The sequence below is a fragment of the Carassius gibelio genome, chromosome B4, assembly GCF_023724105.1.
Source record: "Carassius gibelio isolate Cgi1373 ecotype wild population from Czech Republic chromosome B4, carGib1.2-hapl.c, whole genome shotgun sequence".
In the NCBI taxonomy this organism is placed as follows: Eukaryota; Metazoa; Chordata; class Actinopteri; order Cypriniformes; family Cyprinidae; genus Carassius; species Carassius gibelio.
In genome coordinates this window covers 22,455,757-22,481,777 of record NC_068399.1, presented here as the reverse complement: position 1 = coordinate 22,481,777, position 26,021 = coordinate 22,455,757, and the positions used below count along the sequence as shown (strand labels likewise).

Below are 26,021 nucleotides of genomic sequence, written 5' to 3'. Positions count from 1 at the left end.
CCTCAAGATTGTTTTCTTTTTTTTTAAAGCCAGTTTTGTTGCTAGGAAACAAATGATGCGCAAGGTTGTTTCCGTTGACAACTTAGCCGTCTGTCACACGCGTCGATGTAAGTTTGTATTAAAAACCTTACTAATAATAAATATAAACACATTGTCGTTTATAATCAGCGTATAAGACGTGTTCTGAGTGAATTAGACTAGATTCGTAGCTGTCAAAGTTTGTAAATCCAGAATATTAGGTGGGCGTTACTCGGTTAATGTTTTTGAGCGAAACATTTGTGCATGGTTTATTGTTGTAACGTTACATGCGATAAGTTGATTTAACTTGATTTCGTACAAAAATTTAATTTGTAGTGAAACTGTGTTTATACCAAAGGAGAACACTGGGATGTATTTATCTATCCTACACAGAAATAATGTCCTGCTCAGTTTTAATGGATAACAGCGCCAAGCCGAGGTCCATGAGCCGAGCAAAGCAGTGGACAGAAGAGATCGAGAACCTGTTCAGATTTCAGCAAGCTGGATACAGAGATGAGCTGGAGTACCGACAAGTCAAACAAGTCCAGGTTTACATTTCTGACTTATTACTACAGTATTAGCAATTATTACATTATGTGATGCTTAAACTGTGTTTAGAATATACATCCGAATTCAGAAATGGCATGCAATATATTTGATATGTTTTTTGATTATAAAAATGTGAATATATATATATATATATATATATATATATATATATATATATATATATATATATATATATATGTGTGTGTGTGTGTGTGTGTGTGTGTGTGTGTGTATGTGTGTGTGTGTTTGTGTGTGTGTGTGTGTGTGTGTGTGTCTGTGTCTGTGTGTAACGTTATTCATATACACAGTCAAACCAAAACATTTTCAGACACCTTCAACATCCCTCACATTATATATCTCACATTACATGCTAAAGTTTAGAAAAAGGTAATAAAATCTGGAAGAACTCAAGAGTTAAACAAATTCATCTTGATAATGTCATATAACTTAAATGGAAAGGTACAGTATGTAATGGATTAGGATCAACCAAAAACATTTAGTTGTTAAATTGAAACATTTAAGCAAAACAAGTGTCTGAATAATTTTTAGTCCCAAATTTTTCTCAGTTTTACTGGTAGTCTAGTTATATATATGAAGCTAATCAGCTAAGCTTTATGGGATATTTTTATTATTGATTTATTTTTATTATTAAGTGTTTATGCTTTGTCTGTTAATTTCTTATTAATACCTAATTATAGCTTACAGTTTATAATATAAATGTCAGTGTTTTCCTATTGAATATGGCTGTGATGTCTTTTCAGATTGACCGTTGGCCGGACACTGGGTTTGTGAAGAAGCTTCAGCGTCGAGATAACACATTTTACTACTACAACAGAAAGCGGGAGTGTGAAGATCGAGAGGTCCATAAAGTGAAGGTGTATGTGTACTGACAGCTCCTCGACCCCACCAGCACTTATGCCATTTTAATGCATGATCAGAGTTGTCCTACTGTACTCTTAATGTAAGTCTTTGTACAATTTTGGAATAAAACAAATGATTTAAATAAAAAACAAATTTCACATGATTGTACCGTTTGGTGTTTCATATTTCTAAGGTGAATAAATAGCCAAGCTTTCATCTATTTAATAAATTCTACAAGACGTAGGCTGGTTCAGTTTAAGTGGTTTAATAAACCACGAAAAATGTAAACATATAATGGTCAGCGTGGCCCTTTAAGAGCGCGTCACTTCCGGTTTCATGTAGCGAGTCGCCATAACTGATGTTTTGAAGTCATGCGGATAATGCTCCGATCGGAAAACACTCGTGTGATCAATAAATCCCTCCGTGTGTTATATACAGGTAAGTATAATATATTTAGTAGTTTATTATACTCGAACTCCCTCTGTGTCTGTCAGATAGTTTGTTTTCTTCCACATTAGCTTGTTAGCTTTTTCAACAATGTTTGTGGTCATATTTAATTTTTTTTCCAGGTGAAAACATTGCTCTTAGCTGTCACATAAGACTAAAAAAGGCAGTTTAATAGATTATAATTATTGATCAGTATGTAAGTGAATATTTAAAAAACAGTTAATGCACCTGCACCGTTACATAAAAATAATCTAAAAATAAAGTCACTTTACATAAAATAAAGTAATTTACTTTAAGGTGTTTAGATGAACGTGCTTATCTGAAAAGGATGTACGATTGTTTTGTTAGTACCACGAAGCTATTTTAAATAGGCCACCTTTTTGAGAAGACTCTAGACTAGTACAATCAATACTAGGAAATGAATGCAAGTGACATTTGACACTAATGGTCCATTTGCTTTATTTGATTACAGAGCTGTAAAAATAGTCTGCAGATCATCAATCTTCTATACTTGGATAACTTTTGAGCTACATCCAGAATTTTTTACATTATCCATTCATAATGAAGATTTGCATCGAATTGCAAGGTAATAATACAATTATGTATATATAGTTTTAAGAGCTTAATTTTCCTGTTAAAGGAATAGTTCATCAGTTTATTATTATAATAAATGTGCATCATGTTGTTCCAAAATTATTTGACTCGCAGAACAAAAAAACTAATAACAGTAATGTACATATAGTCATTTAGCTTATGCTCTGCATAAGCCACAAGCCACATAAACTGAGCAGAGCTTTCTTAACTTCTACACTGACTTCAAGATCGAGCTCTCACATGACCGATCACACATTTTTAAGGCTGTTCTTATGCTTTCATGATCCAGTACGCCTGAATCAACTCAAGACCCTTGGGCTGATTGTTAGAAAGGCAGGCTTGTTGTGTTACTCTGAAGCACCATTGTAATAAAAGTCTTTGGATTCATGGGAAAAGGAGCAAAGTTTGTATGAAGCTCTGGGATTTGTTAGTTCATATCACACACTTATGGCATGCCATGAAATAATGAGTGAACTAAGTGAACGTTTTAATGATTTAACGCTCTAGGTAACCCGACTGTGAATATGTCCTGCCTCTGAATTGCTTGCCGTGAGGAGCAAACCCAAGCTAAAGAGCAGCGGACATGCACTGCCGTCCTCCGCTTCACAGGGGGAGCTGCTGGTAGAAGATATCAGGAAAGGGTGTGTGCACTGCTCTGGCCATGGATGACTTCACCACACGCACCTATGGCACCAGCGGCATGGACAACAGGCCTCTGTTCGGGGAGACATCTGCCAGGGTAATGCACGTTATATTATCAGGACCATGATTTTGTTCTTGAACATCAGTTTTGCTTTGAAAAAAATGTCACATTGTAATTGCAGTAGTAAAATAAAAAATAGTAGGTTGTATTTTGGATTATAAAGAGCAATATCTAGCAGGAGTATTGCATAAAATAAATAAATAAATAAATAAAAAAAAGTGAATTGTGACTTTAAAGGAATACAGTAGTTCACCAAAAATTAAAATTTGCTGAAAAATATTTAGGTGAAAAAAAGCTTGTTTAAAAAAAAATAGTTTCAAAACCTTTATTCAGCCTCTATTCGTAATCTTGCTTTCTTCAGTGAGAAAAAAGGTATTGTATTAATCAGGATAGAAATATGCACAGAACAAGTTACAAGTGAAACCATTTCTAAACAAATATATTGATGGTGAAGTGTGAGAGGTGAACATGGGATGGACTTTTTTTTTATCATTTTCATGGATTATACACTCTTATAGACTCTTATTATTTCATTTCACATTTTTGGGTGAACTATTCCTTTAAATCTCACAACGTGACTTTTAAATTTGAAACTTTAACCATCTTAGTTCACTCTTGTGGCCTTCCATATATTGGTGCCATGTAAATAATAAATAATATTTACTGCAGCACCTATTAGTGCAACTATTTTCTGTCAGCTGCTATTTTTGTGGATCACTTTCAGGATAGAATCATCAATCTAGTGATCGGTGGACTTGCGTCTTTACTCGTTCTGGTGAGTTTTAACACTAATAAGGATCTCAGTATATATCTGCTCATCATATTGTCATTAATAACTCTGAAGTTTTGCCATCTCTTTCAGGTGACCATCATTAGTTCATTCGTCTTCCCATCTCTCCCTCCCAAGCCACTGAATATATTCTTAGCCATTTGTATCATGCTAGTCTGTGGATCAGTGTTGGTTCTGGTGAGTAAGCACTTGTAATCAATGTAATCTAAAAAGCATTATGCTTTAATGGTGCCGAAGAGAAATAAAATTTCCTTTCTCTCTCAGATACACTGGTATAGGCAAGGAGACCTGGAGCCCAAGTTTCGCAACTTGATCTACTACATGCTCTGTTCCATCGTTCTGCTGTGTATTTGTGCCAACTTGTATTTCCACGATGTGGGACGTGATAAACAGAGCAATGCCTTATAAAGCTGTTTCCACGGGAGCCGTCCCAATCAGCGGGATGTTCATCATTATGTGGGTGCTTTAGAACCCCACTCGAGTTCTTCAATCAGGAGAATTCATTTTCCTACAAGCCCCATTTGTGTGGGCAGGGCCAGTCTGCCTTTGGGAGTCATTTTAGCGGACTAAACATATTATAGATGCAAATATACTAGCGATCAGTAGCACTCTGGGATGTCCGTGCACACATTTTGCACCCTTAATGCTGTACACCGCTTTACCTATATGCCAATGTAATGACAAGACTGGGATGTTTTGAAATAAGCCATGGCAATGTAATGCACAATGCTTTTATATTTGTACATGACACACCTGTGGAACATTCCTAATTAAGAAAAATCATTATTTTGTATTTAAATTATTAGAAATTCAATCTTGAATAAGAGCACTTGATTAAAGACATGCAGCAGTCAGTGTAAATAATGCTTTTTGTTCATTTTTCTAAATTACTGAACACTGTGTTATTTGATATGGTGAAAACCTTACAATTTTGGTTATCAACTGTTGTAATTTTGGATTTTATGTAATGTATAAATACATATACACAAAATACATTTGTTGTGCTTCATTTTTTAGTACAAAGTTGTGAAACATGGAAAGGCTTAATACAGGTTCTGTTCACACTTCACCAGGTCTTTGTGATGGTGCAGCTGGGTTTAGACAATAAGTGTTTACGTCTTTGTCGTTGTACAAACTAGATTCATAATTAAAAAAATCAACTTATATCTACAGCTAATTAAAAATTTTTTTTATAATTATAATAATAATTACAACTTTTTGTAAGTAGGCCTGCATTCCACTTTCTGTAAACTTTCTGGGTTGCAAACAAATACGTAAAATAAGTCTTGCAATATCCCAAAATACATTTTTTTAAAGTGCTACTGGTTTGCAAGAATGATAAAAAAAAAAAAAAAAAGCTAATTTTATTTATTCAGTATTTTGTGAATATAATAATAATAAAAAAATAATAATAATAACTGCTTGACAGTTTCCTCCATGAGGGATGATAGGATTGAAAAATACAGATACTGACTGATGAATCATTGATACTGATTATTAAATACTGATATTGACACAAGTTATTTTTACTTTTGTTTGTCTTTCAAACACATTAAAATGCACAAATTCACCAACTGGTTTCTACCATACAAGTCTTGTTAAGGTGCTCAAAAACGAAAGCTGGTTCAGGTTGGGTTAACTGCAACATTTCAAAATGTCTTTCTTTGTCATTTGCATATTGTTTGCTCCCTCTTGCGGCCAACACGCGTATCAGCATTAATAAATGAAACCACAAAACAGAGAAGTCGTATGCAGGTTAATGTAAAAATAAAACGATATTTTTGTATTTGAAATAAAGCTGAAATAAAATACAAGATAAATATCCCATAATAATCCTTAAGTTATTTCAGTAAGTATCATTGCTAATTTTCTTTTGGTTGTGGTTCAGGCACTAATATATCACTGATAAAATAAAATAAAAACGAATTAAAATAACATTTATTTAATTTTTTTAATCATTTAATTAAAAACATAACGCATAAAAATAAAAACTAACAAAATCTTAATAACAACTAAAAAATAAAAAGGCATAAATAATGCCAAAATAACACTTTCTGCTGGTGTGATAACTGAGTATTTTCAGAAGCAGCCTCAATAATAAACATTTTTGCAATTTTGTTAGGTATTATGTGCAGAAATGAGACCTTTCTCCTCCAAAAAAAACTTTAGTTGTTTTAGCTCAGTAAACCCTTTGAGGTACCTTCATTGGGGAGAAGTCAGATCTTCATAATTTAAGATTTACTGAGATTTAACCAATAACATTTATTTCCTCTTCCCTGTTCCTTAATCTCTAAACTGCAATAGTTCAGTTCATTTTATTAATGAGAACAGATCATTTCAATGGGACAACAGTAATGACATGCAAGTGGTGACAAAATTTTGTTTATTAAATAAATAAACACATAGGCACTAACTTAAAGAGAAGGTGAATATTTAAACCATTTGAGAAATGATGGCCATCTAGCCTAGCGAACATTTGGAATGATGCAAACATTCCTGTACAGCCTCTTTAATTAATATTTCAGAACAGTGCAGCTTCACAGAGCTTTAGATCAATTTTTAATTTTAAGCAGGAAAGTAAGCTACAAAAACTAGTCAAATCTAGATATACACAGACACACACACACAAAAACTTTAAAATAATGAACGTATTATATCATTTTAAATACACCACAAAAAAGTGTAGTTTCAGAGTATTTCATGTTTTTAACTGCACTGAGACACAGATGAGGCTCAGGATGATAAATAAATACCAAAGTGTTTTGATGCACGCACGTTTCATTTGATGATGTTTGGATGATCCTGCATGCTGCATTTGTCCTTATATAAAGGAATGCATCCTCTAAAGTCAGAGTTTTTGTGACTTGTGGTTCAGTCTGATCCCTCTTCCTGGTTCTGCAGAATGGGATCTGTATGGAAAAAACCAATGGTTAGAAAGCTAACACTACCTGTTTTAGCTTGCAATCTCTGGTGATTTATTAAAGGGCATACTAACACGCGAAACATTTTTTAACACTGCAACTTAAGTAACAATTTTATTGACATTAGTGACTGTAATCAAATTACAAATATTTAAAATGTAATCCATTGCATTACTGCACTACCAGGAAAAGTAATTAGAATACAGTAAAGTGTTATACCAGCTCTGTTCATTACCTGTCAGTGTTCCAAGCGGAAGGACAGAATCTGTGCTCATGCCCTCATTAGTAGGAATAAAGCTGCTTGGAGACGGAACCATGAGCACGGCTCCTTCACCCATCGCAGAACTCTCTACAGTTTCCCCAACTTTAGGAGAGTCCAGAGTCTAAACAAATACAGGAGAATTTTATGAGCAGGAAGGTGAGAAGCATGAGAACACTTCGTTTTTGTAATGAATTCAGAAAATGAAACCTTTTCTTCTTCTTGTACATCTTTCGATCTCTCTTCACTCTGCTCCTCTTCTCCAGAATTGTTTTGGTTTTCCGAAGGCTCTTCCTTCTCAAGCTCCTGCTCTCCCTCCAGCTCTGATTGGCCGAGTGGGTCCGAGAGGTCCTCTGAGGTCACCGTCTGGATGATGATGCCAGGGTGGGACATCTGGACCGTCACATTCTCATTGTCGGTCTGATGCAGATGGTGAAAGAGGGCAGAAGAGAGAGAGAAGTACAGGCTTTGCGACTCCACATTAATTTTGGTAAATATTTTAGTATCATTAACATAGTATTAATATTCTGATTTCATTTTTAGTTTTAATAAAGTACTTAAAATTAAATAATTCTGTTTATTAAGTTTAAATTTGGTAATTTTGTTATATTGTTTTTGTCATTTTTATTCATTTTATTTCCCACAAATTAATTAATTTATATATATATATATATATATATATATATATATATATATATCAATAACATACTATTGTAGTTTTTATTCATATTTATTTATTTATTTTCAAAATGTTACTTTCAATAAAATAATTAAAACGGAAAGTAATTACAAATTCTGTGTTTTGAGTTGTTTTTGTAATTTTTATATGTTTTTCCAAAAATGCATAATGGATATATGTGTGCAAAATAATTATTTTAGTGTCAGCAATATACTATTATAATTTTTTTATATCGCTGTATAATATAATAGTTATTTTTTCTTCTTTTTTTTTTACTTTTAAGTATAATTTTTGTAATTTTGCCATGTGCTTTTGTCATTTGTAATCAAAATTTTTAATCATTTGCTTAGTTTTTAATTATTTTTATCTCAGTTTTAGTTTTGGTGATTTTAGTACTTCAATAGCAAACTAAAAAGACAATGTTAAAGTAAAATAGTTGCCTTAGCAAAAAAAAATTTTTTAATGTTATTTCATTTCAAGTAAAAAATATGGTTTTTAATCATTTGAGTTAACTATAACCCTTGTGCACACAAAAGACTTACGGTGAGGCTGTGTAAAATAATCTGGTCTGGTGAAGACGGCGAAGCAGCAGCTGTGAGTGTGACCGTGGGATTGGCTGAGAGTGTGAGTGGGAGGCTCTGATTGGTTCCTGTTTGGAGGAAATACGTTCCAGGGGTGCCAGTGGGCTGCAGGTGAAATGACTAGGGAGGAAATTACACACATGATTTATAAACACAGCTTATATATCTTATAGTTTCGAAAAATCTGAGGTACTCACAGGCAGTAATTCAAAGGTCTGTAAAGCCCCGGAGTTCAGTGTGATGGTTTCACTGTCTGAGGCACCGCTTGCACCGTCTGAAGAAGCTGTGGAGAGAGAAAATGGTGCATTAAATCTACAATGCCACTGAACTGTTAGAACCACAAAAACTCACTCCAGCAGGTTAAGCGGACTCACAGACATGTGTGATCTGCACTGGAATCTGGACCGGGATCTGCAGTGCGGTGACGGGGCTGGGCGAAGCACTAGCAGATCGAGAACCAACCACCACAACCTTGTTCATCGCAGACGGCGGTGCCTCCACAACATCCTGCAGTCCTTTCAGCAAGACTACACACCACAGAAAACACTGCTTCAGTGTCTGAACTCACATTAGAACAGACATGCTGAACTAAGACTATATCTCACCAGAAAAGGGAAGTTCCTTATGATTGGACACTTGTCTTTTGATGGTCCACCATTTGCTGCGGAGCCACTGAGGCGAACGAACACTGCTCCACCCACCGGCCAGAATGTCCCAATTAATTTCATTCTCATCATCCACACCCAGTTCAGCCATCCTGCTCATGCATAATTACGATTAACGAGTCATAATTAGTTTGTGAACAGGTAATGTGAATTGTGCTGTGAACTACCTGCGAACCAGGTTGATGTCATCTTCTTTGGTCCACTCCGTGCCACCGCTCTGTTTCCAGTTAAGGTAGTTGAGCCATTTGGAGCGGCACTGTTTCTCAGAGCGAGTGCCGACTAGTTCAGCCACCGATGCCCAAGAGACTCCCTGAGTTACAACGTCACCCGCCTCTGTGCCCGTCAACTCGTGGACCACCTCTGCCAACCTTCTCTCCTCTTCCTCCGTCCATTTTCCTAAAGCATGAGCGTTTACGATGATGTCTCGCAAATAAATAAATAAGCATAATAAAAATAAACCACATAATAATACGGTATTGTTATATAATTTATAAGAATTTAATTGTTTTATGTAATATTTTATTTTGTCATTTTAATTTTCATCAATAAAAAAGTATTATAAAAATATATCTTTTTTTATGAATTAATAAGTTTAATAAAAGATACACAATTTAATTTATGAAATGTAAAATTTATAATGATATAAAGAAAATTTACTATATTTTAATAGGTAATAAATCTGTCATTAATATTTAAATATTATCCTATTATATTATTTTTAATTATTAGGTTTATGTTAAATGCATATTTTATAACAATATTTATTTTGTTTAATATAACAAAAATAAACATACATATACATGTGTATATATATATATATATATATATATATATATATATATATATATATATATATATATATATATATATATATATATATATATATATATATATATATATATATATAAGTGTGTGTATATGTTATAATCTACCTCCTTGATGGGATACTACAATGAAAATTTGGAAAAGCTGACCTGTGTTGCATGTGTCCTTCAGGAGACGGCAGCGGTCCTTCACAGACGATGCACTGCGCCCAAGTGCCGCCCCAATGGTAGCCCAGTCATTCCCATGTTTCTCCCTTAGCCTAAAAACACACAAATCAGACAATGCAGATCACACATTCAGCTCACACTTCACGACATCCAAGATTCGTGGCTCAACTTACTCTTTCAATTTATTGATCTCCTCATCATTGTATCTAAACGACAAGAATAGAACATGTACAACATTACACCAGTCATTTATAATTGATAAATTTGGATCAGTCAATCTGTTTAAAAGGTAAATTAAAGCAACTTACTTGCCTACGTGGTTTCGGTTATCGTACATTCGTAGTACGCGTCTGTATACAGCGAACAGCGGTCTGTTCAAACCACACGCTATACTGCGGTAAAAATCCTTTCGCTCCTCTTTTGACATCTCAAAGATGATCTCCGCAGGGTCCCGAATCCCTCGGTTCTGAGTCCGGATGCACAGACAGAAGAATAGTGAGGGAGCAACTCAAAGATGACACCTCCAGCATATGTGATACATCTATAATGCATGCTCACCTTTAAATAATGCTCTATGTTGCTCATCAGGAGATCAATCTCCTCTTTTGACCACATACCCTGTTTCCATTTGTGACCTAAGGATATATAACAGATAATGAGACTTTGTGTACTGATATCAGGTCCTATATTTCTTAAGATGGGTTTGCATGACAACACAGACCTGTATCAAGAAGAAATGTGTTTTACCTTTATTAACCAGTGTGTCTTTATCCTCTTTCGTGGTGAACCAGGCTTGACTGACAGCTGATACGTCTTTACCTTTTTTTTGGACAGAAGAATCCTTATCCTGTTGACAAGGAACATTTTGATATTTGAGATTTATATCTACCTAATCATAAATAAATAAATAAATAACACACTAAATGAAGTCTTAAATCCATGCAAAGCCAGCCATTAATGCTGATAACCAAGCTGTAGAGCACTAATAAACAAATTATGTTTCTACTGTTGTTTCAGAAGGGTCGTCTGATTCCAGCTCCCCATCTCTCATCTCCGTAGCAGTCATTGTCACCTCGAAACTTTCATCACCTTCTGTAACTAAAATCAGCACAAACCAGTTAATATAACACCTCCCTTTACAGTTTAATGCATGATATCATCATTAAGTGCAAGTGATGCATACAAGTTTTTTTTCGTATTTATTCATTTTATTTAATTTTTTAACTTTTTAAAATTATATAAGAAAATATTACAAATAAATACATTTATGTATTTTTTTATTATATAGAATTTTAAAGGTAATTGATTTCATAAAAATATTAAAGCATGGTTTATATATATATATATATATATATATATATATATATATATATATATATATATATAATAAACATCATTATTTATTTATAACATATCTGTACATTGATTTAAACAATTATATGTTTTTTTTCTACTTCTGTATATAGTGCATCATTTAATTTTTCTGTTTTTCTGTATATTGTTGTCATATTCCATCTATTCTGCGTAATTCCTATGTGTTTCTGCATTCTCATGTTTGTTTGCACTATGTCTGTACTTTCTTCTGCACTAGAAGCTCAAATTCCTTGTGTGTGTGTAAACATACTTGGTAATAAAGCTCTTTCTGAGTTCTGAATATTTGCATTATCGTTTGGTATGAAATTCACTTAAAGATATAAGCGGAGTACAAACATGTACATGTGTGTTTATACTCACTTGGCAGAGTGACAACAGAATACTCCGTCGAGGTAGAGTCCTGGGGGTCTTCTCCGTCTTCATTGGACAACCGCAGTCGTTTGTGAACAGGTTCGGCGGTCCCGTCCGAACCCAGATCCTCCCCATCTACATGTCCAAACCACACAAGCACATTATATATATAAAAATAAAAATAAACAGTATAATATAGCACAACATCATGAGGTCGTGTGTCTCACCATTTTGAGGACAGTGCAGAATGATGTTCCCATCAGTGTCCTGGGTGAATGTGACAGAATTTACGGATTCGAGGGTCACAGTGGCCGGGACATCTCCTGTGTTCATGCTCAGCCTATAGGTCCATACACACACAGTCAGACTTTACACTCACTTTTAACGTGCTAAAGATAAACCTAAACACTTTATATGCATTGACAATGAAGGTTGTATAGGTGATTGGTATAATAAATGGATATTTATTATAACAATATACAATTTCTGACAGTTTGCTTGCAACAAATACTGCTGTATATAGTTCTGTATAGGTATTTAAACCAACGCAAACTTAAAAAAAAAACAACAACATTTGTATGTGAAAACATTTTTTTATGAAGAAAGCTGAATCATATCAGTTTGGAGAATAATTCTATGCACCATTCTGATTATCGGCTTCTTGTAAATGTCCTGTTTGGTCTTTTAAAAAAAGCAGATGAGGAATAATGAGACGCCATGTTTATGTGCAGCATGAAGCCGTGAGGACTCGACGGTATTTATTCGATGTTGCTGCGTTATTTTTCATTTAAAGAAGAGAAAGATACAAGTGCCGCGCACGGAGTTGAGCGAAAGTGAAATTTAGCTTTGGTTTTGGTACTTACTTCCTGTTTTGGGTACGGGGACTTCGCAGTGACCAGGATGAAGGCAAATACCAGGATGGAGGATACGCTTTTTTTTTCTGCCTCTTCTCATGCAGAGCGGAAGCGTCTACAGAAGCCCGCCGGTGACTTCCGCTTCTGAAAGCTGTTTGAGTTTTTTTGACTGAATGTTCGTTTGTGTTTTAAAAGTGCACATTTAATGTAGGTTGTCACCTTATGTTTGGACGTTAGTAGAGTAAGGTTTTAATCTGTGGTAAATACATTTTAATATATTAACAAACACGCTTTCAGATTAATAACAGTCTCAGCGCCATCTGCTGTTGAATCTAGAGAAAATTGTGTTTTGTTCTATTTTATTTTATTTTACTTTGATTCATTTCTTGTATGCCGTTTTGTTTCGCTTCTCTGTTAGAGTATAATTAACAAGAATGTCTCAATCTGTGAAAATTTACGGTTGTTTAATGTTAGCAAAATGCTAAATAAATAAATAAATATTAATAATAATAATAAAATTGCTTACTCAAGTGTAGGCTTACCTTGGCATATCTTTATATTGACAACGCCTAAACCATGCTTGTTTGATCGTTTGCTGTGTGGTTGAAACAACGAAAAGTTATTTTTACAGCCCTATAGAAAGTAAAAAAATTGGAAGGGGTATAATCACGCTTGTGACACATATTTTGCAGATGTGTATGCAATGCATTTCCACTCACTTTCATTGTCGTTTCATGTTTTCACCTTGTTTTCTTTTCATCCTGACGAATAAATAGAGTATATAATGGTGTAATATTACTGAATTATTTATTGCCTATTGTCTCTCTCTCTCTCCGTCTGTCATGCTCTCCCAGCGTGACTTTCTTAATAAGAATCACTTTAATAAAAGAACATCGAGTGTTCTACTAAATAGTGTTTGTTTATTAGTTTATATGTGATTTATTTTTGGAACTTGATCATCAGTGAATCTTAAATTTAGCTGAGTATACAAAAGCAGTTAACTTGGCCTAAATAAAAGATGCCATGTGAAGTGACTGGGAGACTAGACAGGCGTGACGTCAGACGCGCGCTGTCAATCAGAGCCTCGCGAGCTCGACTACATCAGGAGCTTATCGTTGAGCAGAGCATTTCAGTCTGTAGTTTATGCATAGGCATCGCGAAACTTCGTTACCTTTATTCGGATCCTCGACATCTCTTGATTTCCTTTAATTCCAGCCTTATGCGATGGAGAAGAGGGCGCTTTGGACATCCGGTTATTTTGTGCGCTTTGTAACCCTCTTCCTCTGCGCACGAGCGTCAGACAACCTGCCACTGTGTAAAGAGGTAAACGACATGTCACCTTTTTGTAAAATACATACATTTTAAACGTAATGACAGTTTAAACCAGCCACGACATAGGCATATTTTGTTTCTGCATACACCTATTTAAAATTAATACTAAAATGTTATTCGCATCATTGAGAGCTTCTAAAAAGCCATTAATGCGGATTATCGTTATTACGTATTTTTCTTTTTTAATACAAAAGCATAATAGTTATGTATGCACAAAATCCATGACGATAAGGCAAAAAGAACATCTTGTTATTGACATTAAAATGGTTACGGACGAGAATCCTATAATATGATGACGCGGCGCTCAGCTGGCCAATCAGATGACATCTCGATTATTGTGTGTTATTCGCTGCCTTCGCGTTAAAGAGGTTATGAAATGGATTCATATGAACTTTAAACATATTCATACAACGCAAATGGGTCTCCACCCTTCATTTAATTTGTAAAGACTGTCCTGTTGTTCTTGCCTCATCCATATTTGCATACAAAGACGCGTTTATTAAAGGGCCACTTCACCCAAAAATGAACAGATGGATGCTGGGCAGAATGACAGCCTCAGTTACAATATCTTTGGGACCTTGGACCACAAAACCAGTCATTAGGGTCATTTTTAATGATATTCATATATAATCTAAAAGCTGAATAATAAATCATCTTTCCATTGATGTATGTGGTTTAGGATAGGACAATATTTGGCTCAGATACAACTATTTGAAAATCTGGAATATGAGGGAGCAAAAAAATCTAAATATTGAGAAAATCGCCTTTAAAATTGTCCAAATTAAGTTCTTAGCAATGCATATTACTACTCAAAAAATAAGTTTTGATATATTTACAGTAAGAAATGTACAAAATCTATTCATGGAACATGATTTTAGGCATAAAAGAAAAATCAATAATTTTTACCCATACAATGTATTGTTGTCTATTACTACAAATACATCCGTACTTATGATTGGTTTTGTGGTCCAAGGTCCCTTTTGCTGTAACTGCATAGAAAAACATTCTGTTTTATATATAAAATTCCGGTTTGGAACAACACGGGGTGAGTAATGATGACAGAATCTTTATTGTGGGGTGAACTGTTCCTTTAAGAGTATTTGTGGGCGATGCTGGGGAATAGTGGCAGGTGCAGGTACACCATTAGTGATAATGTGTGTGCTGTAAATGTAATCAAGCATTACCAGGTGACAGGCACCTCCAGTGGGATGTATTTATCATCTTCCTGAAGACAACAACTTCATTACACTGTATTATGGTGGTATATGTAATTTAATACGTGTGTTTGTGTGTGTGTGTGTGTGTGTATGTGGTCAATTTGCCGTTTGTGTGTAGCAGGCCCCTAAAGGAGCAGAGAACAATTGCTGAATTTTAGAGCATTGGACACACTCTGATTTGCATAACAGATCTGTCAACAAAGACGCACACACAACACACACACACACACACACAGGAAGTATTTAGCGGCCTCATTATTTCAGGTTGTTATCAGAGTATATCAGACTCTTCATTCATTACCATCCACAGCCAAAAGCAATGAGTGATCATCATGACAACAGTCACAAGGCTCCCGGCCGTTGCCCTGGAGACTGTCCGGGGACAAAAGGCAGATAGCCAAACCATCCCCACCCCCTATTGTACACACAAATGAAACCTAACTATTTGTTACATGTGCCTGAGAGTTTTAGAAACAGTAAAATACCAGGTAGGGGTGAGTTTGTTTGCTCAATCAAATTTATGTTACCTGACAACATGTTTTCAAAGGGCACTTTCTGTAAAGATGCTTCATTGGCAATTTTATTTTGTTGCTAAAAACCTTTTTATGCATGTCAAAATAAAATGTTCCATGATTGCACACACATATCCAGGATTTTTTTATTATTATTTTTTGCCTAAAACCTTTCTTATGCATGTCAAAAAATTGTCCATGGTATATATATATATCACACACGCATCCAGGATTTTCTTTTCTTTTCTTTATTTATTTTAGGCAAAAAAAACGTTTTTATGCATGTTTGGGATAAGCTCTTCCAGTGGTGAAAGCAGAAAACATGACAATATAAAAAGAAAAAAAAAAGTCACTGCATTAAAATATGCTAAATATTAAACTCTTTATCCTTACTGGTTTATAAAATGGTCACTTTTAATGACCATAATTTGTGGTTGATGTAAATGTCTGAATATGTCAGTGTGAATATTAATATGTTAAGGACAGATTACTATACATAAAAAAGTTAATATATATATATATATATACACACAATATAATATTTATGTACATACATACATAAATATTATATTGTATAATATTATATGCTAAAATATTACATTTATATTCTAACTACCGGTACTAATATCTTTTTCCCTGGTGGATTTGAAAAATGGTCACTTTTAATGACCATAACTTGTGTTTGATGTAAATGTTTGAATATGTTGATATCTGCATGTGTGTTTCAGACAGACTACTACTTCGAGTACACCGAGTGTGACAGCACAGGCTCCAGATGGAGAGTTGCCATTCCTCACAGCCAGGGAAGCTGCTCAGGCCTTCCAGAGCCTGTCAGAGGCACAGACTGCAGTAAGAAAACAACCACAGATACACACTCTTAATGGACATGCACTGCATTATTTAAAATATCAAACCATATGAAATTTAAATTAAAGAACGCTGGCTCAAACACACTACAGAAACATTTCCTTCGTTTTATGATTTGATATCAAAAGCAATGAAATTTATTCAATTTAAGAGGGTCCGAAAACATCTGAAAGTCTTTGTATTGTGTCACTATTGAGTCCATGCTTACATGTTGTGCAGCTTTTTCTTGTGAAGCTGGGGAGTTTTTAGAGATGTCATCCCAGCAGTGCACATCATGTGCGGCTGGCTCTTATTCGCTGGGCAGCGGTGTGCGTTTTGACCAGTGGGACTCCATTCCTGCGGGATTCAGCAGTTTGGCCACATACATGGACTCGGGAGGTTCGGGAGACGAATCAATGACCTGCAACAAGTCAGTGCCAAGTTACATACTGATATATATATCCATATATTCTATAAGCTTTTACAGATCTGGATCTACCGGTGTTGTTTAATTGCAGTTCTTCATGGACACCTCAGGGAACTCACTTGGAATCCAACCGTGACGACTGCACAGTGTCACTGGTGTATGCAGTGCATCTCATGAAGCAGGGATCCGTCTCTTTTGACTATCAATATCTCGACAGCAACGTCTTCTTCGAGTTCTTTGTGTGTTTTACTCTATACAACTTTGTTGTTTTTTTTTCTACAAATGTGTTGAAGTGAAAATATATCTCTAACAATAACGTTTTATTTCTGATGCAGATTCAGAATGACCAATGTCAGGAGATGGACCAGACAGGGAGTGAGAAATGGATCAAACTCACCTCTAACGGAGAGTGGGGAACCCATACGGTTAGTGAGATTGTTCATATTTAAAGGGACAGTTCACCCAAAATTAACATTTCAATCATCATTTACTCACCCTCATGTTGTTCCAAGCCTGTAAGACTTTTTTCTTCTGCTGAACACCATTGAAGATATTTTGAAGAATGTTGAAACCCAAACTGTTTAGTTGCCAAATATCTACTTCTGTGTCCCAGAGAAAGGTTTGGAACAAAATGCGAGTAAGAAAATGGTCACAGAAAATACATTTTTGGGTGAACTGTCCCTTTAAGGATTTTGCAGTATTGATGTTTAATATAGCCTTTTTTTTTGTATGTCACAGGTGAACCTGAAGTCAGGAACTAATATTCTATACTGGAGAACCACAGGAATGCTCTTGGGTGGGAAACCAGTGAAGCCGGTCCTTTTGAAAAACATCCAGATCGAAGGTGTGGGATTCTGATTTACTCATGTTTGCTTTTGTGTCTCACACCCTTCTTTTGTTGGGATATTTTATTTTGGGATATTTTATGGTCATATGATATACATTGTTGTTTTTTTATATACACGTTTTGTGTGCAGGTGTGGCGTACACCTCAGAGTGTTTTCCATGCAGGCCGGGCACCTTCAGTAAAACCCCAGGCTCTTCCTCATGTGACCTTTGCCCCAGGAACACTTACTCTGGAAAGGGAGCCAGTTCATGTACACCATGCTCCAAAACACAGTACTCCCGTACGAACACACAAAAATCAATCATTCAGATGATTTCTTACATTCTTTGTTTTACCAACCAATCTACATATGGCTTGCTGTTATAATTTTAGCAATACAATCCAGTAACTAAAAGACTTTTTCAGTGTGTATAATGTCTCTAGTATGACCATACATCCATTTTTTCCTGGTCGGTATTTCTAAATTGCCTAAAATGTCTGGGGTTTATTTTGTTTTACTATCGTATTCATACTTACTGAAGGTTATGACTCAAAAGTAGTTTGACCAATAGTGAGCAGGCATTGAACATAATCGTCCAATTGGACTCTAGGACTGTAATGAGCATGTCAATAGGAAAACAATCTGGACATTTTTGCCAATAAGGAAATCCTGGCTGGGAAAAAGAGGACATATGGTCACCCTAATGTTCATCCACGTGGGTGTTTGTGTGTGTGTGTGTTCTAGAGGAGGGATGGTCGCAGTGTAAAGAAAGACCTCCTTGTTCAGAGAAAGACTATTTTCAAATCCACACGGCCTGTGATAGTGATGGCAAGGTAGGGAAATTATAATGCAGAATGTGTTTTGTTGTAAATTATGTGTGGACAATTTGTTCATTTTTGTATTGGTGTGTTATTATTTTAGACCCAAATGCTGTACAGGTGGGTGGAGCCTCAGGTGTGCGTGGAGAATGTGACTGGTGCTGTGACTCTGCCCCCTTCTGGAGAGAAAGAGGACTGTCCACCCTGCAATCCGGGCTTTTACATGCACAACTCTTCCACCTGTTTACCCTGCCCTCAAGGCACCTACTCTGATGGCACCACAGGTATATAGAAGCACATTAATATAGATACATTCTCATGTATTATACAGCACTGTTGGTTTACTGGTACTGGTGTTTAACAGAGAAGATTTCTTTTGGCACAGAATGTCAAAGATGCCCGGGAGGAACTGAACCATCTTTGGGATATGAATACAAGTGGTGGAATATCCTGCCGAGGAATATGAAAACGTCTTGTTTTAATGTGGGCAACTCCAAATGTGATGAAATGAATGGTAAGAGTAATAGAAATTGAAAAGCTTAAGTTAAAAAATACATTACTAATTCAAATACTTAATTCAAAAAGTTGAAGCACTATGATTACTAAAGTGACGTGATATTAAGCCAAGTATGGTGACCCATACTCAGAATTCATGCTCTGCATTTAACCTATCCAAAGTGCACACACACAGCAGTGAACACACACACACACACACACACACACACACACACTGTGAACACACACCCAGAGCAGTGGGCAGCCATTTATGCTGCGGTGCCCAGGGAGCAGTTGGGGGTTCGGTGCCTTGCTCAAGGGCACCTCAGTCGTGGTAGTGCCGGCCCCAAGATTCCCCAAGAACCAAACTATTAAAAAAACTATTAAAGCTAAATGATAGGTAAAAATTGATAGCCTGAATGAACTGAAATCACTTTGGATAAAAGCGTCTGCTAAATGCATACATTTAAATAAAAATGAACATCTTTAATAAAAAAAAAGTATTTTTTTTATCTTTGTAATAAAAATTACAAGAGCACATATTTAGGAGCACAAAATCTGCAAAATTTAAAATACACCAATAAAAGCAAAAACACACACACACACATACAGAGTTGTGTCCTGATATGTCACAAAAACATGCCCACACACACACACACACATATACATACTAAAACTAAAATTAGAAATAAAAATCTTTTTTTTTTTTTTACAAGAGCACATAACAAAATTACTGAAACTTAAACTAAAATAAATAATAATAGTCCATTATAAATATATATGTGTGTGTGTGTGTGTAAATAAACCTAAATATGCATAATAATTAACATTATAATTAATGTAATATGAATTTAATATTAGCATATATTACTATATTAGTCTTATATTAGTTCTATATATATTTAGTTCAGTGTGTTGCTGATTCTTTGTAATTATTTATCAAATGTACTTGCACTTTCTGAGTGAACATGGTCTCATCATTTTTCAGTTAATAAATGTGAAAAAACATTTATATATATATATATATATATATATATATATATATATATATATATATATATATATGAAGAGTTCATTTGCAAAAAAAAGATAATGCCGTTTTTAACAATTTTCAACAACCTTGTTTTTTCATTGTGCATTCCAGTTAATCTCAATCAAACTGCGGTTGGATTATTTTGGTAAAAAAAAAAACTGTAAAATACCTCTAAACAATAAAAACATGATTTTTTTTAAATGTAAAGAAAACAAAATTATTATACAAACACATTCTTCATTCATATATATGTTGGACGGTGTGTATATAAATATATATATATATATATATATATATATATATATATATATATATATATATATATATATATATGAATAGCATGTATGCATCACAGGCCGATGAAGTAAATGGTCTATGATCCGATGCATTTGTTTCTGTAGGTTGGGAGGTGGCTGGCGATCACATTCGTGTCGGAGTGGGTGGATCAGATAATGATTACCTCATCTTAAATTTACGAGTGCCTGGATTCAAGTGAGTCAGATATATAATTCCACTGTTAAAATGTTGATTGTGCACAGAACATTTACAAGTTTTTTTTTATCTCTCTCAGACTTCCTACTTCTGTGGACGATGCTTCAGCTACTGAGTTTGGCCGAATCACGTTTATCTTTGAGACCGACTGCAGCGCAGACTGCGAACTCTATTTTATGATAGTAAGATAGTTATTTAACCATAACAGTATGTGAAACAGTAGTATGCACCAACAAAGAAAAATGTAGTATGTAGTATTGCCATTGTTATGAAAATGTTATTTCTGAATGTCCTCTGAACATTCAATATGTACAGTTTTTAAAATACAGGTTTAAAATACAGACAGTAAGGAAACATTCTATTTTATCATTTTGCAAGCATTACAGAAATGTTGAAATGAATGTGCTCTGAAGTAGTGGCATTTAAAAAATGTGTTGTTCAACTAAAACATCATAATGAATTAATCTGCAAGTTATTTACTAAATCGATGCATTTGTTTCCATAGGACGTAAACAGGAAGAGCACAAATGTTGTGGAATCGTGGGTAGGAAGTAAACCGAGACAAGCGTACACCCACACCATGACCAAAAATGCTTCGGTTTCTTACACATGGGCTTTCCAGCGCACCAACAAAGCCTCTGATGTAAGTATTTACAACAGAAATAAATACCTTTAATGTCATGTGGAAAAGTTCTCATTCGCTGCGTCTTTCTCTCACAGGTGCATCAGTATGTAAATGACATTGCCAAGATCTACTCGATCACGGTGACTAATGCGATGGATGGCTCAGCGTCCGGTTGCCACGCCTGTGCTATGATGAGTCAGCAGGACGGCTCTTCCTGTGTCCCCTGTCCCGCTGGACACTACATCAACAAAGACACCAACCAATGCCAGGAATGCCCGCCCAACACTTTCCTCTCTGGGCATCACATTTATGGCCAGGAGGCCTGTCAGCCCTGTGGTCCTGGAAGCAAGAACAACAAGGTATGAGTATAACCAAGACGTAATGCATGACTATATAGGTTTTTAACATTGTTTAACATGCAAAATGTGTGTTTTATGTGTCCAGGAGCACTCTGTGTGTTTTAACGACTGCACGTTCTTGCATACGGATCGAAACCAAACGCTGACCTACGACTTGAGTGCCTTGAGTTCAGTGGGGTCAATCATGAATGGGCCTAGTTTCACCTCCAAGGGAACTAAATACTACCACCAGTTTAATATCAGTCTGTGTGGGGCTGAGGTACTCTCACATACACACATCTCTATCTTTAGCGGACTAAAAATAGATTGCTTTGATAGAAATTTGATAGCTTTTATTAGTTAAGATCATCACAAAGTGCATATTTTGTTCTCTTTCTCAGGGGAGGAAGGTGGCGGTGTGCACTGATAATGTTACGGATCTGTCCAGTAAGGACCTGCAAAATGAATCCACTGACCTTAACAATTTCGTCAAGACATTTGTGTGCCAATCGACCATCATCCCTGCAGATGGACGGGGCTTTAGAACATCACTGTCGTCTCAGTCCATCAGCCTGGCTGACACTTTCCTTGGTGAGCTTATTTCTTTAACAGTATTTAACATGCATGGCCATTCACAAGTTTGGGGTCAGTAAGATTGTGTTTTTTTTTTTTTTTTAGAATGAAGTCTCTTATGCTCACCAAGGCTGCATATATTTTCTATGTTAATATATTTTAAAATGTAATTTATTCCTGTGATGCAAAGCTGAATTTGTAACTTCATTACTCCAGTCGTCAGTGTCACGTGATCCTTCAGAAATCATCTTTTATGCATTGAAATACAGAGAATATATCTGAAATTTGGCCACCTCAAACCTACAGTAAAGGTTTTTTTTTACATGGCACTTTTGTGTTTAGCTCCCTTCAGAACAGAGGTGTTCTAATTTCTTACTCGTCTCATTTTCTTCATTCTTCCATTCTCAGGAGCTTCGGTTCACAAAAATCTGGACGGGGTCACTGTCAGCTCAGACCTCTTCCCTGAGTCTTCATGGAAAGTTCCAGATATCAACTTCTTCTATCGGTAAATAAATAAAGAAAGATGTTTAAAATAGGTAGTTGATGTGTGCAATGATGTTTTATTTATAATACAAGTATTTTTTTCTCCTCAGCTCTCCACAGCCCACAGCATCCTGTCTGAACGGCCGTAGCACAGTCGTGACTCTGCGTTGCAATCCTGAGAAGAGTGCACGCGGAGAGCTCACTGTGCCGAGGTGTGTGTTTTTCTATGCTTATTCACAAACGGATTGTTGTCGAAGCCCAACAGCTGAAATATTACCCATGAGTGAAACACCACTATTAATATAAATGCTAATACAGATAACATTCAAAGGTTTGCAGTCCAGTTAATTTTGAGTTGGGTTTGAAATGCACTGAAATGAACCATTCTGCTAGAAAATGTTCCACAAAAATTGTCGGACTGATTATGTGCATTTACAAAAAAATGTAATTGCTTGAAGGAAAGACAATGGTAATGTTAATCACAAAAAACCCTTTTTAATTGTGTGTTTAGCAAGTGCCCAGCAGGTACATGTAATGGCTGTGAGTTTCATTTCCTCTGGGAGAGCTCTAGCGCTTGTCCTCTCTGCACTGAAACCGACTTCCATTCGATAGAAGGAGCATGCAAAGGAGGAGTGCAGGTACATCTTTCCACAAATGCATCTAGTATCATTTCTTTGGCATCGTTCTGATTAATCATGTATCCTACTTGTAACAGGACACCCTCTATGTGTGGAACGAACCAAAATTTTGCACCAAAGGAGTACCTCTCCCGAACAAGACCTCCGCCCACTGTGATGTGGTCAACCTATGGGTGAAGGCCGGAATTGGGGGCGGAGCCTTCATGGCCGTCCTCTTGGTTTCTCTCACATGTTATTTCTGGAAAAAGAACAAAAGGTAACACGCTGTCAATGGAAATTCAGCTTGAGATGCAAACAAGTGCTTTTTGATTTTTGACCACTTTTCTTTTTTGTACAGGCTTGAATATAAATACTCCAGACTAGTGATGTCGGCCAATAAGGACTGTGAGTTGCCAGCAGCGGACAGCTGTGCATTAGCAGAGGGAGAGGGGGAGGAGAATGAGGATGATGTTGTTTACTCAAATACTGCTTCGTTACTGGGTAAACTCAAAGCTATCGCAAGCAAGGTCAGTTCATTGGTGTGAGCTTGATGCCATTCCAAAATTTTGTTAATATGTTCAATTTATATTAATTGAAGTGAATAATGTACCTATGGATACAGCTAGTGGACATACATGGATATCATATGATATCAGTGGAATTTATTATTAATCAATTAATTACTGGTCGCACAACAAAAGCCTGCCACAAACATTAATATTATATAATAAATATAAGTTAATATTTTTTATTTAAAACGAATGCAAATTCGCTCATCCATGATATAGTAGTATATACAGTGCACAATTAAAAGTTTGGGGATTCTATTTTAAATAAATTTAATGGACATATTAAATTAATCAAAAGTCACAGTAAGGACATTTATGTATATATAAAAATATATTTACTTTTGAACTTAAATTATATCATGGTGTCCACCAGAATATTAATCAGCACAACTGTTCAGCATTGATAATAAAAAATAAAAAACAAATCTTGAGCACCAAATCAAATATTAGAATGATTTCTGAAGGATCATGTGAGGCTGAAGACTGGAGCAATAAAACAAAAACAAAAAAAGTCAGCTTTGCATCACAGGAATAAATATATTTATATAGAAAACAGTTATTTTAAATTGTAATCATATTTCAGAATATTATGATTTGTACTGTATTTATCAAATAAATGCAGACTAGGCAAGCAGAACTTCTTTCAAAAACAACATTAAAATCTTACAGACCCCAAACTTTTGAATGGTTGTGAATGGTGCAGAAATGGCTTTTTTAAAAACTGAAACAACTTTTGCTAAATTTAGATCAAGAGAAAGTAAAAAACAAGACATTCAAAAATAATGTACGGCCTCTAAGTCTTCCGTAACAACGTGGAGATGATGCAAACATATTTTACGCTTATTGAGGTTAACTAAAACACCTTTTGTATAGTTTTTTTGTTTTCATCTAATGTTTTATTTACCTGTGCTTGGCTGCAGGCAGACGGAGACAACAGCGAGTCAGTACAGCTGAAGTCTTCTCAGTCAGAGAGATGGGTTTGGGGATAACCGGAGGAGAGCCCGCTACTGAAGGAGAGAAAGAGACAAACACTCATGGAGTTTTCAGTGTTTTGACACTCCTGCTTCAGTTTCATAATATTTCCAGCCATCCCCTGTCAAATGTCTGAGAACATATCTCTGTAGGGTCTCTCTGTGTTGTGAGTCCAAAAGCAGGAAATCTCTCTAGGTAAAATAAAATTCGCCCCATAAAGTAACTGTATCACATATATACCGCTAAAATGTGTAAAAGGTTGCAAAGCATTGCTTTCTGAAACAAATCACAATCTATAACCATACACCATGATCTCCCACAGACACAGGGGCATCAGAGACACATTTGCATCATGGTGTGTGTGAAAAATTTGACAACTACTGCAAAATGAGCCTGTATGGGTATATGAGGAATATTTTCCTGCTTCTTCACACTAGCATTCATGCAATTATATCTAGTGGTTGGCCAACAGATGGAGACAGAGTCTTACCTCTACTCAGAGCTTCTTTAGTTTCAGCTCAATGCCAAACATCACACAGCAGATCTAAAAGAGAGAAGAAAGGCCCTTCCTTCATGTATTACAGAGAGAACCGTCCTCTCTCCACATCTCTCCTCTGAGGAGAACAAGAGACAATACCGTTTTCTACTTTGTATTTTGTATTGTTGTGTATTTCGAGCTGTATAAAGTTGTGTTGAAATATATGTTCTGTTTTACTCCCTGATTCTGTTTCTGCTTTAATAAACTTTAAGAGCGCTTTAAACACGGAGCAAGTGTGTTAAGTATACAGAAAAAGACACCAGACCAGTTCATAAGAACATTCTGCTAACATTGGCATTATAAAAACATTATTTCTAAATGTTCTCTGAACATTCAAAATGTCCAGTTTGAGCCTTTTTTTTTTTTCAAAGGAACATTCCATTTGAAATTTTTCCAAACATTATGGGAATGTTATGTTTGAATGTTCTAACAATTTTCTGAAGTTCTGAGAACATTCCTTGTTCACTGAACAGCATTTCACTAAAAGATACTTCATAAAGTAAATATATTTTTAAAGTGAATGACTTATAATGTATTAACACCATATGTAAACACAAGATGTGACTCGCCTGCATTATTTCTTGGTTCCCTAAAAATGTATGACTCGTACGAGAGCAAGTCCAGAATTTTAAGAAAGGGAACAATTATCTTATTATCCAATGGTGTGAG

General features: G+C 35.5%; 4 protein-coding genes across 8 annotated transcripts; 3 read left to right on the top strand and 1 right to left on the bottom strand.

The window, feature by feature from the left end:
- The first annotated feature begins 13 nt into the window (after positions 1-13).
- On the top strand, positions 14-1,608 carry meig1 (meiosis/spermiogenesis associated 1). Its single transcript, XM_052554254.1, has 3 exons — positions 14-107; positions 412-566; positions 1,329-1,608. Exons 2-3 carry the CDS (start codon positions 417-419, stop codon positions 1,455-1,457), a joined length of 279 nt encoding a protein of 92 aa, XP_052410214.1. The 5' UTR covers positions 14-107; positions 412-416; the 3' UTR covers positions 1,458-1,608.
- Positions 1,609-1,737: 129 nt separating this feature from the next.
- tmem243b (transmembrane protein 243, mitochondrial b) lies at positions 1,738-4,957 on the top strand. 2 transcript variants are annotated; one of them, XM_052554252.1, is made up of 6 exons: positions 1,738-1,866; positions 2,348-2,461; positions 2,977-3,208; positions 3,897-3,947; positions 4,035-4,139; positions 4,227-4,957. In XM_052554252.1, exons 3-6 carry the CDS (start codon positions 3,131-3,133, stop codon positions 4,368-4,370), a joined length of 378 nt encoding a protein of 125 aa, XP_052410212.1. In that variant the 5' UTR covers positions 1,738-1,866; positions 2,348-2,461; positions 2,977-3,130; the 3' UTR covers positions 4,371-4,957. The 2 variants fall into 2 exon arrangements, with proteins under 2 accessions (XP_052410212.1, XP_052410213.1); XM_052554253.1 differs by lacking the exon at positions 2,348-2,461 and having other exon boundaries at positions 1,740-1,866.
- Positions 4,958-6,328: 1,371 nt separating this feature from the next.
- LOC127956395 (cyclin-D-binding Myb-like transcription factor 1) lies at positions 6,329-13,958 on the bottom strand. 4 transcript variants are annotated; one of them, XM_052554246.1, is made up of 19 exons: positions 13,810-13,946; positions 13,358-13,399; positions 13,181-13,233; positions 12,012-12,124; positions 11,794-11,919; positions 11,066-11,157; positions 10,807-10,906; positions 10,618-10,694; positions 10,368-10,525; positions 10,233-10,265; positions 10,042-10,151; positions 9,235-9,463; positions 9,008-9,159; positions 8,777-8,929; positions 8,600-8,685; positions 8,364-8,522; positions 7,353-7,562; positions 7,119-7,266; positions 6,329-6,871 (listed from the first exon to the last, which is right to left on the bottom strand). In XM_052554246.1, the coding sequence occupies exons 2-19, from the start codon at positions 13,361-13,363 to the stop codon at positions 6,834-6,836; spliced, it is 2,043 nt and encodes a 680-aa protein (XP_052410206.1). In that variant the 5' UTR covers positions 13,364-13,399; positions 13,810-13,946; the 3' UTR covers positions 6,329-6,833. The 4 variants fall into 4 exon arrangements, with proteins under 4 accessions (XP_052410206.1, XP_052410208.1, XP_052410207.1 ...); XM_052554248.1 differs by lacking the exons at positions 13,181-13,233; positions 13,358-13,399 and having other exon boundaries at positions 13,810-13,958; XM_052554247.1 differs by lacking the exons at positions 13,181-13,233; positions 13,358-13,399; positions 13,810-13,946 and adding an exon at positions 12,648-13,084.
- LOC127956394 (endosome/lysosome-associated apoptosis and autophagy regulator family member 2-like) lies at positions 13,815-25,575 on the top strand. The gene is made up of 22 exons (XM_052554245.1): positions 13,815-13,961; positions 16,428-16,548; positions 16,786-16,975; positions 17,064-17,211; positions 17,308-17,397; positions 17,711-17,816; positions 17,950-18,099; positions 18,544-18,632; positions 18,721-18,901; positions 19,003-19,131; positions 20,547-20,637; positions 20,717-20,819; positions 21,143-21,280; positions 21,358-21,621; positions 21,707-21,880; positions 22,002-22,191; positions 22,582-22,678; positions 22,767-22,868; positions 23,168-23,294; positions 23,372-23,550; positions 23,632-23,800; positions 24,763-25,575. Exons 1-22 carry the CDS (start codon positions 13,863-13,865, stop codon positions 24,829-24,831), a joined length of 3,006 nt encoding a protein of 1,001 aa, XP_052410205.1. The 5' UTR covers positions 13,815-13,862; the 3' UTR covers positions 24,832-25,575.
- The last annotated feature ends 446 nt before the right edge of the window (positions 25,576-26,021 follow it).